The following is a 13,117-nucleotide window of genomic DNA, read 5'->3' on the forward strand; positions in this document are numbered from 1 at the left end:
TGATTCTATATTGCATTGTGATTCTGTGTTTGTAATGATGTAAAGCACTTTGAAATGTCTTGCTGCTGAAATGTGCTATACAAATAAAATTTGATTGATTGATTGATATATTTCTGTTGTGCTTGAAATAAACAGATAAAAAGAAAAAAGTTCGCAGATTACGAAACCTGTCGTACTTTTAAAGAGTATTTATTAAACCTCTTTAATCAATTTGAAACAGTGTGATTATTAATAACCGATAATAAGACATAAACTAAACCTCATAGATTTGTAAAATTAAAGAATATATTAACATATGCTGTTGGTAATCAATCATACAACATGTTTTCGTAGTTTTCTAAGTACACTGAAAAACACAATCTTACCAAGTATTTTTTAAACAGTTTCTAGTGCACATATTATATTACTCTGTAATATTACAAAACTAACTAACAAGTAACTTTTCAGCAAGATATAGGAACTTGTTTTAAGTTAATAATGAATTAATATTGTTGCAGGTTATGTCACTTATAATAACACATTTTATAACACTTTTAGTGAAATAATCTAAAAGTGAAAGTAGTACTTTATTAATCTATATTCAAGAATTGTTACCTTAAAACCAGCTTGTTTATCTTACTGAAAAGTTACGTTTAAGTTAGTTTTGTCTCATGTCAAGTGTACTAAGATATTTGCACTAGAAACAAAGCATAATTACTTTGTAAGACTTTGTGTTTTTGTGGTGTACATCAAATAACACTTTCATTAGTCATCTGTAACTTGGCTTAATCTAATGGAGTAGAAAAACAAGCTTAAGGGAATAGAAAAAAATCTTTTACCTTTCTCAGAATGACTAAATTATGCGTTATCGTTAATATTAGCCATTTTTTTAAAAACATAGTTGGAGATTACAGATGTGACTTTTTCTCTCCACTCAGTTTTTATGAGCCATTGTTTCTCAATGAGACTGAAAACGAGACATTCTCTGTCACTGATTTGTTGCAATGGTTACTTGGAGGCGTCTCTGGTTTCTCCTGAATGTGATCCTACATTAAGAAGCGAAATAACAAGCGGTTCCTTTTGTCCCTCTGGGGAATATGTGGTCACTTGTTTTTTCACAAACTGGAAACAATGAAGCAACAAAAAAATAGACTCAGATTCTGCTGGAGAAGCTGCAAGACATGCAAATATGAAACAATTCCTCGTTCCCACACGTTCACATTGATTCAAGCTAACATGTTTCTTGTTTTATACTTAAATGTTTATCTGTACACAGTCAGCACCTTTCATTACTGACAGGAAGCTAGCCCCCTTTTCTCAACAGCTCTAATCCCAAAATTTGCTTCTTTTGAAGCAAACAACATGCCTGAGTTATTTTTGCACACTTCAAGGGGCTCAAAATGATGGTGTGCAAAGACTTGATCATGCAGTTTGTGCCTGAAATTAGCATGTCTTTTTTTTCTATACTCTACACTTCACATTCCTTGTCAAGGTTTTATTGTGTGGTTAGGAGGCATGTCTGGAGCAAATACTCGCTATAAAAACGAGTGCCCAAACTAACCAGCCTCAGCACAGATGTAAAAGAGCTAATTTACAGAGGATGACTGTGGCTACAGCTCGGAAGATAGAGCATTAATACATGCATTAAGTTTTTAAAAAAAAAAAAATCAACATACTTTATTCTAGCTGGTTTTTCTTTTCATCTGTGATGGGAAAGGATCCAAAGTGGAAAATGTTCTGCAGACTGGAGCTAATGGTGCTTCTTGTTTTGCTGACAACAGCTTCATCTATTGCTCTGAGCAGCAAGGACCTCACCGAAGCAGTGGTAAGAACAAAACGGGGTGCTGCTGGAGTTTTACTGCAGATAGAGGGAATATAATAGCTATTAATGAAAACTCAGCTTAACGCTCAATTATTTAAATGTTTATTAGATTTTTATTGTCATCATTAATTGGATAAATAAGTTTTTTTTAAAGTTTGTAGAGTATATTCTGTGTATTACACAGTATTCATACCCCTTGAAGTTGTAACCATTTTGTCATTGTAATGACAGAAATTCAACATGAATTGGACTTTTTTCCATAATGCTTGTGTTTTTAGCTCCAAATGGAAACAGATCAAAAATAAAGTTGTGAAAAGTTTAAAATGTAATAAGTTTATATAGTAATATACTGAGTTTTGAACATCTCATAGAGGGTTTTTCAATCTGCCATTCACTGGCAGGCAAAGGAAATTCAATGCGCTTCAGTTTATTTATATAGCACCAGTTCATAATAAATCTCAAGGCAATTTGAACTAAAATTACTTTACATGCATTCCAATTGATAGTTATCAAACAATACATCTATCATAAGATAAGTTCATTATTTAAAAAAACCTCTAAGGAAACGCAGCAGATCCCATTGAGTCATTATCTCAGCAATATCCCAAGGTTTGCTACTGTGTAATTTGATTTTGATAATTTCATATTGATAACTAAAATATCTGCCTTACATTCAACTTCTAGAGTTAGAAGTAGTGAAGTTCTCTGTTATGAAAGTATTCACCAATCATGTCTTTGATGTACGCTGGAGTTTGATTATTAAGAGCTTTATAGGTGAGAAGGAGAACCTTAAATTATATTCTGGATTTAACAAGGAGCCAATGAAGGGAAGCTGAAATAGGAGAACTCTCTTTTTGAACTCCTGCTGCAGCATTTTGGGTCAGCTGAAGCTTTTAACTCCATTTTGTGGACTTTCTGATAGTAAAGAAAACTTCAGGTTTGAAGTAGCAAATGCATGAACCAGTTTTTCAGCGGCACTCCTGGACAAGATATTTCTAATTTAGGCAATATCCCAGAGATTAAAATAGGAAATGATGGAAACTTGTTTAACATGGGACTTCAATTACACAATCTGGTCAAAAATAACACAGAGGTTCTTTACTTTATTCTTGGCCAATGCAAAACTATCCAGATCAAGAGCTTGACTAATCAGTTTCTGTTTTGACTTTTATGTCTTAAGTATCGTCAGCATTACAGTGAACATTTGTCCCATGTTTTCTGATGATTTTACCAATTTGAAATATGGCAAAACTAACTTACAATATTTTTTCAGCAACATAGAAACTTGTTTTAAATGAGTAATTCTTTAACATTGATTTTAAGGATACTATTTTAAATATTTAAAAATACTAGTTCCACTGTCAGATTATGTTGCTCATAACATTTAGGATTATTTTTGTTTGTTTCAAGTGTACTAAGATATTTGAACTAGAAACTAGACCAAAAATACTTGACAGGGTTTTGTGCTTTCGCAGTGTTAGCATGACTTCATCAATTGGGTTTAATTGGACTAAAATCCAATTGCAAATTTGCTCTCAAAGATGTGAGGCAGGGAATTAATATTCATATTAAATGAATATTGAAATGAAATATAAGTATTTAAGTTCGAGTTAACACATAAAAATGTGCTTGTTGTGTTAAATTAATTAATTCTAGTAAAGATAACATACAAAATAATTTAGTTTTGTGTGAACCAAATTTAGTTGAGTGAATTAACACACCGATACTACTCTTGGCCATAAGAGGGCAGTAATGCAACAATAAAACTGCACTAAAAAGGACCAGTTTAAACCGGTTTAGTCATGATAGTTAAATTGAACGTTGCTGTTCATGAATCTTATCTATTTCACTAAGCTTTTTTGTGATTTTGTAAACAAAAACAAGCAGGAATTTCCTCATTCCAGATTTACGGCTGTAATTTCAGAAAAAACGTGGTTCAGTTTTGTTACTTGACAGTCTTTACATCATTTACATCACTGGAATCACATACACAATCAAATACAGTGAAGATTGTGATCGTAACGTGGCAGTAACCTTTCCCTCGGGGGTTCAATAAATTGATTTGGCGTCCAGCTGTTAAACTGATTGCTTTTTCTTTTAGGCATATTTAAGGAAGTATGGCTATCTGCACATCCCACTGGACAACACACATCTCAACCCTCCACCTGAAAAAATAGAGGAGGCCCTCAGGTGACGCTAAATGAGGTTCACATCCTCATTTATTATTAGTTATTCATTTGAATCAATGAGAGTTAAGTTTAATGTTCATGTCAGAATCTTTCAGAAAGTATCCAACCTTCAAGAATCTGGAAACCTGGATTCATCCACACTGGAAATGATGAGGCAACCCCGCTGCGGTCTGGAAGACTCTTTCACAAACAATTCTCTCAAATATCGAATCATGGGTGGGTATCTTTCCTTTGTGAAACACATTCACAGACCAGTGAAGTGCGTAAGCATTAACTACAGTTGTTATTGAACAGGTTACTGGCGGAAGAAGATGCTGACGTACCGCATTTACAACTACACCCCTGACCTCGGCGCAGCAAAGACCCGGCAGGCCATCCAGACCGCATTCAAGTACTGGAGCGACGTCTCGTCTTTAAAGTTCAGGGAGCTGCATCAAGGAAGGGCAGATATAAAAATCTCCTTTCACACAAAAGACAAGTCGTGCCCCGTACCCTTTGATGGACGAGGTGGGAGAAAAATTAGATCACCTCACAAGTTTGTAGATTTCTGCTGTTTTAAAGGTGACCTATTACGCTTCCTTGGACAGATTAGGATGGGTCTATGGGCTACACAAAACATGTTCTTTACATATTTTCTTTTGCACAAAATCATTTTTAGATAATGAGGTTTTACTTTGCTCAGTTCAGTCTATTTTTGAGCTCCTTTCAGAATGAGTTGTTTTAGGGCGTCTTGTCACTTTAAATCAAAATAAGTTGCTGCTGGCCACACCCCCTAACTCAACATTCATGCCTGCACTTGAAAATGGCTGCTAACAAATGGGCAATTATACAACAGTACATCTTTGAAAAGTATTAGTAGAGCCTCCTGCAAATGGTAAGTCAACAACGAAACACTTGTGTTTTCCAGCAGCCATTGTAGTGTGCATACAGTGGTAAAACCAGTTGACCAAACACTCAGCTCCACTGGGGTTGCTAGATAACAAGCTGGGCTCTGCTGGGGTTGCTAGGTAACAGTGCAGTAACCATCAAATATGACTTAACATTTGGGAGGTTTTTGAAAAGGCTAATTTTCCAGACACCAAAAGACATTAACTTTTTGCCAAAAACAGCTGGGTGTTTTTTAGAGGCAGTCGAGACACAAATGGAAGTACAATTATCTGCAAAATGTTTTGCATAATAGGTCCCCTTTAAGGTGACATTTGAAAAAGAGTGAGATGACATTCTTTCTTCGTCCACAGGTCATGTTTTAGCGCACGCTGATGCTCCCGAGTCAGGCATCGTGCACTTTGACGAAGATGAACTGTGGACAGAGGGGAAGAGCTCCGGCTCCAACCTGAGGATTGTGGCGGCTCATGAGATCGGTCACGCTCTCGGCCTGGGCCACTCGCAGTACTACAGCGCACTAATGGGACCCATTTATGTCGGATACTGCGCTGACTTTAAGCTGCATCCGGATGATATAAAAGGGATCCAAGCTTTGTACGGTAATGCTTGAATCTGACGAAAGAGAAATTAACTGTCTTTATCAAAGAACGCATAAACCAAATTTATGTGATCTGTTCAGACTTTTAGCTTGTGATCCTTTTTCTCTCCTGCTCAGAAAAAAAAGAAAACACTCTGTACCCCTAAATACAGTAGTCAATTTGCCATATGACCATGCAGACAGAGATCAGGTTCACACAGCAAGCAAATGTGGCCAAAATCCACTTTTCTTTTGCCCAAATGTGACCTATATCCAACGTTTTCACGACAGTCTAAGTTTATGCCACGAAACTTCAAAATTTCGAGATTAATCTCAGAAATATCCTAAAAAAACATGGAAATTTTAGACTTTTGGAAACTTTTGTTCTAGCCAATTTTTAACTTTTCAAACTCGGAAATATCTGACTACATATCCAAATAGACTTCTTTACTGAAATTGCAGTTAATGCTTCCCAAAAGGCCATCGCTATTAGTTATACTTTCTTTTTAATAGTTCCCTTTGTGTTGGTATGATCTTAAAACCTGCTCAATTCATAGACATCATACATGATACTCACTTCTTGTTTTTAAGATAATTGTTTTTAAAATTATTTTTTAGCTTTAAAACATCAACAGTAAAAGTGATAAAAATATATTTAGATTTATAGTTTATTTACCTCTAAAATATGACTTTCCTCTTTAAACAGCAGTTCACATAACATGCAGTTGTTTCTGTTTTTCAGGAAAACCAGAGAACAGCCCTCCATCTGTGATTCCTCACCAGCCAGTGCCACGAGGCGCTGCCCCAGATCCGTGCAAGGCCAAACTGGACGCAGTTATGTTAGGTACAGAGACTCTGGTGCTCAGTTGGCTCTATATTTTGCTTAAGTAAAACATTACTGTCTTTGCTATCATTTCATCAAAAATTATAGTTTTGAGAGTTTGAAAAGCCGAAGATTTACAAGAAAAAGCTAAAAAAAATAAATAAATCTGGAATTAATCACAGAAATTTTCTAGAAAACCAAGGAAATTTCTGAATTCGAAAAGTTTAAAATCTCAGAAATTCTGGAGTTAATCTCCGAAATTTTCTACAAAAAAACGTGGACATTTATCATTTATCAGTTTGGAAAACGTGATGTTTGCAAGAAAAAGCTTAGAAATTCCGAGATTAACTCAGAAATTTTCTTGGGAAACATGAAATTTTCTGAATTTGAAAAGTCTGAAATTTGCAAGAAAAAAACTGAAATTCTGAGATTAATCTCAGTAACTTTCTGGAAGAAAATTTCTGAGTTTGTAAAGTAAAAAATTTGCGAAAAATAAACTTGGAGATCTCCCGGATTAGTCCCAGGAGATTCTGAGTTTTTTTCTCACAAATTTGAGACTTTTCAAACTCAGAAATTTCAATAAAATTTATGAAATACATTTCAGAATTTTGGAGGGCTTTTTTTTTTTTTAAGGAAATGTTAAACTTTTCAAACTCAGAAATTTCTAATTTTTTCTAGAAATTTTCTGAGTTTAATTTCAGTTCTTTGGGGGACATTTACTCTTCCTTTTTTTGTATCTACAATGGCCGTAATTCGTTGTCGTACTTTGCTTCTTCAAGAGGAAGTACGTAATGTTTCTCCTGTTTTCTCTTCAGTTCCTCCGAGTAAGACATATGTGTTCAGTGGACAGTATGTGTGGACGGTGTCCAGCTCTGGCTACAACACTCCCACTGTGATTTCTGCTCTGTGGAAGGAGCTGCCAGGAAGCATCGATGCAGCTGTTTATTCTCAGCGGACTGGCAAATCTTACTTCCTGAAAGGTGGATCCAGTTATTTTTACTGGCCAAATTTTACTGGTAATAAAGAAACTCTCAGTGTTTTTTTTTTTTTACATGTTTTTCTGCTTTTCAGGAGACAAAGTGTGGAGGTATACTGGCTTCAAACTCGACAGAGGATTCCCCAAACGTTTGACCAACATTCCTGGAAATATCGACTCAGCTCTTTACTTCCCCAAGAACAAGAAGCTGATCTTTTTGAAAGTAAGAAACAGAAGTAGGGCTGCAACTAATAATCAATTATTCTATTGATTATTGTGACTATTAATCGGATAAAATCACTGGCACATTCTGCACATTTTTCATTCAGCCACATAATACTAGAAATACATTAAAAGATGCAAGTAAACAAATAATTCAATTATTTTTACATGATAAAATAAACATTTTATCACCTAAAATACAATAACACCATTTGTTTAGTGAACGCTTCATCATTTGGAGCAAAGGATAGATCTGCAGCTAACAAAAACCTTTTACAATCAACATGAGAAAAGTGCAGCCCTTTCTGGTTGACTTCACACCAATATAGAGCTGATCTGTTGATAATTTTTAGATTTACTAATTTATAACTATAATTCTATAATTTATAGAAATAGTCGGTCTCACCTCGACGCATGGCTCTGGTTCTGGAACCAGTCTCCTTGAGAGGGGCTGGACATACTTCCACTCTGGAGTTGCCCAGGGAGAGAGACGTCGGACAGGAGTGGGCATACTTGTTGCTCCCCATCTCGGCGCCTGTACGTTGGGGTTCACCCTGGTGAGCGAGAGGGTAGCATCCCTCCGCCTACGGGTGGGGGGACGGATTCTGACTGTCGTTTGTGCTTACGGGCCGAACGACAGTTCAGATTACCCACCCTTTTTGGAGTCCTTAGAGGGGGTACTGGAGAGTGCTCCTCCTGGGGACTCCCTTGTTCTGCTGGGGGACTTCAACGCTCACGTGGGCAACGACAGTGAGACCTGGAGGGGCGTGGTTGGGAGGAACGGCCCGCCCGACCTGAACTCGAGCGGTGTTCTGTTGCTGGACTTCTGTGCTCGCCATGGATTGTCCATAACGAACACCATGTTCAAGCATAAGGGTGTCCATATGTGCACTTGGCACCAGGACACCCTAGGCCGCAGTTCGATGATCGACTTTGTCATCGTTTCATCGGATCTGCGGCCGTATGTCTTGGACACTCGGGTGAAGAGAGGTGCGGAGCTGTCCACTGACCACTACCTGGTGGTGAGTTGGCTCCGGTGGTGGGGGCGAAAGCCGGTCAGACCTGGCAGGCCCAAACGTGTTGTGAGGGTCTGCTGGGAACGTCTGGCAGAATCCCCTGTGAGACGGAGCTTTAACTCCCATCTCCGGCAAAACTTCGAACACGTCCCAGGGGAGGTGGGGGACATGGAGTCTGAGTGGACCGTGTTCCGTGCCTCCATTGTCGAGGCGGCCGATCGGAGCTGTGGCCGCAAGGTTGTCGGTGCCTGTCGCGGCGGCAACCCTCGAACCCGTTGGTGGACACCTTCGGTGAGGGATGCCGTCAGGCTGAAGAAGGAGTCCTATCGGGCCTTTTTGGCCTGTGGGACTCCGAAAGCAGCTGATGGGTACCGGCGGGCGAAGCGGCATGCGGCTCGGGCGGTTGCTGAGGCAAAAACTCGGATGTGGGAGGAGTTTGGAGAGGCCATGGAGAAAGACTTCCGCATGGCTTCGAGGCGATTCTGGTCCACCATCCGGCGTCTCAGGGGGGGGAAGCGGTGCAGCACAAACACTGTTTATAGTGGGGATGGTGTGCTGCTGACCTCTACTCGGGACGTTGTGGGTCGGTGGGCAGAGTACTTCGAAGACCTCCTCAATCCCACCAACATGCCTTCCACTGAGGAAGCGGAGCCTGGGGACTCTGGGTTGGGCTCTCCAATCTCTGGGGACGAGGTCGCCGAGGTGGTTAAAAAGCCCCTCGGTGGCAAGGCCCCGGGGGTGGATGAGATCCGCCCGGAGTTCCTTAAGGCTCTGGATGTTGTAGGGTTGTGTTGGTTGACGCGACTCTGCAATATCGCATGGACATCGGGGGCAGTTCCCCTGGATTGGCAGACTGGGGTGGTGGTCCTCCTGTTCAAAAAGGGGGACCGGAGGGTGTGCTCCAATTATAGAGGGGTCACACTCTTAAGCCTCCCTGGCAAGGTCTATTCAGGGGTCCTGGAGAGGAGGGTCCGTCGGATAGTCGAACCTCGGATTCAGGAAGAGCAGTGTGGTTTTCGTCCTGGTCGTGGAACACTGGACCAGCTCTACACCCTCAGCAGGGTCCTGGAGGGTGCATGGGAGTTCGCCCAACCAGTCTACATGTGTTTTGTGGACTTGGAGAAGGCGTTCGACCGTGTCCCTCGGGGAGCCCTGTGGGGGGTTCTCCGGGAGTATGGGGTACCGGGCCCTTTGATACGGGCTGTCAGGTCCCTGTATGACCGGTGTCAGAGTCTGGTCCGCATTGCCGGCAGTAAGTCGGGCTCATTTCCGGTGAGAGTTGGACTCCGCCAGGGCTGCCCTTTGTCACCGATTCTGTTCATCACTTTTATGGACAGAATTTCTAGGCGCAGCCAAGGTGTTGAGGGGATCCGATTTGGTGGCCTTAGGATCTCATCTCTGCTTTTCGCAGACGATGTGGTCCTTTTGGCTTCATCAGATCGTGATCTGCAGCTCTCGCTGGAGCGGTTCGCAGCCGAGTGTGAAGCGGCCGGGATGGGGATCAGTGCCTCCAAATCCGAGGCCATGGTCTTGAGCCGGAAAAGGGTAGAGTGCCTTCTCCGGGTCAGGGGGGGTGTCCTGCCCCAAGTGGAGGAGTTTAAGTATCTCGGGATCTTGTTCACGAATGGGGGAAGAAGGGAGCGGGAGATCGACAGGCGGATTGGCGCAGCGTCTGCTGTCAAGCGGGCGCTGTACCGGTCCGTCGTGGTGAAGAGAGAGCTGAGCCAAAAAGCGAAGCTCTCGATTTACCGGTCGATCTACGTTCCCACCCTCATCTATGGTCATGAGCTTTGGGTCATGACCGAAAGAACGAGATCGCGGATACAAGCGGCCGAAATGGGTTTTCTCCGTAGGGTGGCTGGGCTCTCCCTTAGAGATAGGGTGAGAAGCTCAGTCATCCGGGAGGGACTCAGAGTAGAGCCACTGCTCCTTCACATCGAGAGGAGCCAGTTGAGGTGGCTTGGGCATCTGGTCAGGATGCCTCCTGGACGCCTCCCTGGTGAGGTGTTCCGGGCACGTCCCACCGGGAGGAGGCCCCGGGGAAGACCCAGGACACGCTGGAGGGACTATGTCTCTCGGCTGGCCTGGGAACGCCTCGGGATTCCCCCGGAAGAGCTGGAAGAAGTGGCCGGGGAGAGGGAAGTCTGGGCCTCCCTTCTGAAGCTGCTACCCCCGCGACCCGACCTCGGATAAGCGGAAGAAGATGGATGGATGGATGGATGGATGAATTTATAACTGGATAGCAAAATGTGCTTTACATAATTTACAAGGTGAAATCAAAACTCTGCCACTTGACTAGTTCTGGGCAGAACATATTTACGAAGCATGTATATTTTTTAATTTTAAATGCAAAATGTATTTATTTTTTGTATATTTTTGGCTTGTTTACTCGTCTAAGAAGGTTGGTCTTTTAACAAATGGCCTTTTTTGTGTCTGTATGCTCCAGTTTGTGATTGATTACTAAATTAGCTGACTATTTCAACCGCATCCTTTCTGTGTTGTGCTGGTTTTATTGAGTAATCAGGCCATGACACAGTTTGTCTTTACAAAGGATGGTTTCTTGATTTATTCTGACCAGAACAACATACAGAAAACAAACGTGTTATAGGCTGCCCGCTCAAAGTCCTACACAAAACAAAAGTACATAACAAAAATTAACTTAATAGATCTATAAATAAACTGGATGTGTTTAGATGAAAAATAAACAGCACACACCTCTTCAACAGGACAACATGACAAAGGGGAGGGTCCAACAATTTAAAGACAATACCACAGAAGAAGAAATAAAAAGGAGGGGCTTCCGATCTTAAAGTAACACAGTTAAAACAATGACAAAGTTTTCTTTTTAGAGGTGTTTCAGTCAGGTAAGGAGCAATACAAATAACCAAAAAAAAGACATTTTGTGTAATTATAACAAAAGAGAAATACAACCAGGTTACATGTAGATTTCAGTTAGCCGATCAATACTAAATTAATTGACAATCAGTTAAATAATCCATTCATCACTATTAATCCGATTAATCGTTTCAGCCCCAAACAGAAACCACCTTTCCATCAATTTACTCTCTTTTGCGTCAAATAATTACGTTTCTCTCCATTTTAGGGCTCTGGATACTGGCCGTGGGATGAGTTTGGCCCCACGGACCTCCGTTCGTACCCCAGACCGATTGGGAATCTCTTTAATGGGGTACCCAGCAACACGGATGCTGCCGTGACGTGGACAGACGGCTATGTGTACATGTTTAAAGGCAGCCAGCACTGGCGTGTGAACCAAAAGAGTCAAATAGTGGAGAAGAAGTATCCTCAGGACACGGCATCTAAATGGATGCAATGCGACGACTGAGCCACTAGAGGCCGCCAGGCGTTCAACACAGGCATAATCCTCACAATGTTTCAACAGCAGAGGGAAGATTTGACTCAGATTCGTGCATTTCTTGGAGATTCAAGAAATATATTGTTACTATAAACAGTTCACAGACAAATAGAGGACACTGCAATAAAAGTTAGAATAGCACATGACAGATATTTATAGTCATATTTTTTATATTTTTCTCATTTAGTCAGTATTGTAGTCAGTGAATGAAACAGTGTCTCCCTAGTGTATTTTACTGTATTCTTGTTTTTATATTTATTCTGTGATTTATGTAGATTTTATGAAATAAGTTGTGTTAGCAAATAAAATCTTACCTGCCTTGTCAAATTGATTAAAATAAGCTGAAAATATACTGTTGAAATGTTCATAAACTGTGTGAAGAGACAAATAACATTATTTTCCCTGACTGTCGGAGATCACTCAAGACTTAACATTTCGTGTTTTAGGTCATTTAGGATTATTAAATTACATCTATTTGCTAAATGCCAAATCAAGAGAGATTAAGAGTTTTAACAATCATGCTTTCTTTAAAATCAGATTTACATACATTAAGATTACCTCTTTAAACAATATAAGAAAGCCCAAATGGTGATGTCATAGCTTTGGAAGGTTCTGATAGGTTAATTTGAAATGTTTGAATTAAATGAAGGCTCATTTGAGGATGTGAACACCTCAAACACATCGATTCCTCGTGTAACATCATAAGAAAATCTTAAGAAATCAGCCTAGAAGAAGTTTGCCTTACTATTTTTTAGGATAATTTATACATGCAAGTATAAACAGTATATGAATTGATTGCCATTATCAACATTAAAGAAAGTGCTGTGCCAACATGAGCTGAAAGGCAACTCAGCAAACAGGAAGCCATATGAACTCAGAATTTTATGGCAATAGTTTGTGGTACTATTGAGACAACAATAAAATTATGATTAAAAAACCCTATTTATTCCTCATTTTTTTAAATTTTAAACACTTTCAAACACAAATATTGTTTTTGAAAAACATTCCCATTTGAAATGGGCTTCTTCAAGACACCAGCCATTTTAAAAAAAGTGTAATTTATCTCCTTAAACTGCCCACAGTATCTGCATTTAATCCTATTTTTGAATTTACTGATATTTACTGATACTCTCATGGAACAGTGGAGAAAACATCAATAACTGAAATTCATTACAATCTGTTAAATGCTTTTGTCATTGCTACTACTTGGTAGAAAAACAATGAAAACCGTGGCAGCATTATGTTGAGGAATTGG

General features: G+C 40.1%; 1 protein-coding gene across 1 annotated transcript; it reads left to right on the forward strand.

Moving 5' to 3' along the window:
* The first annotated feature begins 1,532 nt into the window (after nt 1–1,532).
* On the forward strand, nt 1,533–12,212 carry LOC114141231 (matrix metalloproteinase-19-like). Its single transcript, XM_028011718.1, has 9 exons — nt 1,533–1,804; nt 3,903–3,991; nt 4,076–4,206; nt 4,285–4,497; nt 5,229–5,474; nt 6,195–6,296; nt 7,091–7,255; nt 7,347–7,474; nt 11,593–12,212. The coding sequence occupies exons 1-9, from the start codon at nt 1,688–1,690 to the stop codon at nt 11,830–11,832; spliced, it is 1,431 nt and encodes a 476-aa protein (XP_027867519.1). The 5' UTR covers nt 1,533–1,687; the 3' UTR covers nt 11,833–12,212.
* Nucleotides 12,213–13,117: the final 905 nt, after the last annotated feature.

Source organism: Xiphophorus couchianus, chromosome 24 (assembly GCF_001444195.1).
Source record: "Xiphophorus couchianus chromosome 24, X_couchianus-1.0, whole genome shotgun sequence".
NCBI classification, from domain to species: domain Eukaryota; kingdom Metazoa; phylum Chordata; class Actinopteri; order Cyprinodontiformes; family Poeciliidae; genus Xiphophorus; species Xiphophorus couchianus.

What these genes read in the sequence shown, in the direction of transcription:
- LOC114141231 (XM_028011718.1), top strand. Translation starts at nt 1,688, where the DNA reads ATGGGAAAGGATCCAAAGTGGAAAATGTTCTGCAGACTGGAGCTAATG. An exon ending in AGGACCTCACCGAAGCAGTG is followed by an intron (nt 1,805 to 3,902) that starts GTAAGAACAAAA and finishes TTTTTCTTTTAG; the next exon opens with GCATATTTAAGGAAGTATGG. An exon ending in AAAATAGAGGAGGCCCTCAG is followed by an intron (nt 3,992 to 4,075) that starts GTGACGCTAAAT and finishes TGTTCATGTCAG; the next exon opens with AATCTTTCAGAAAGTATCCA.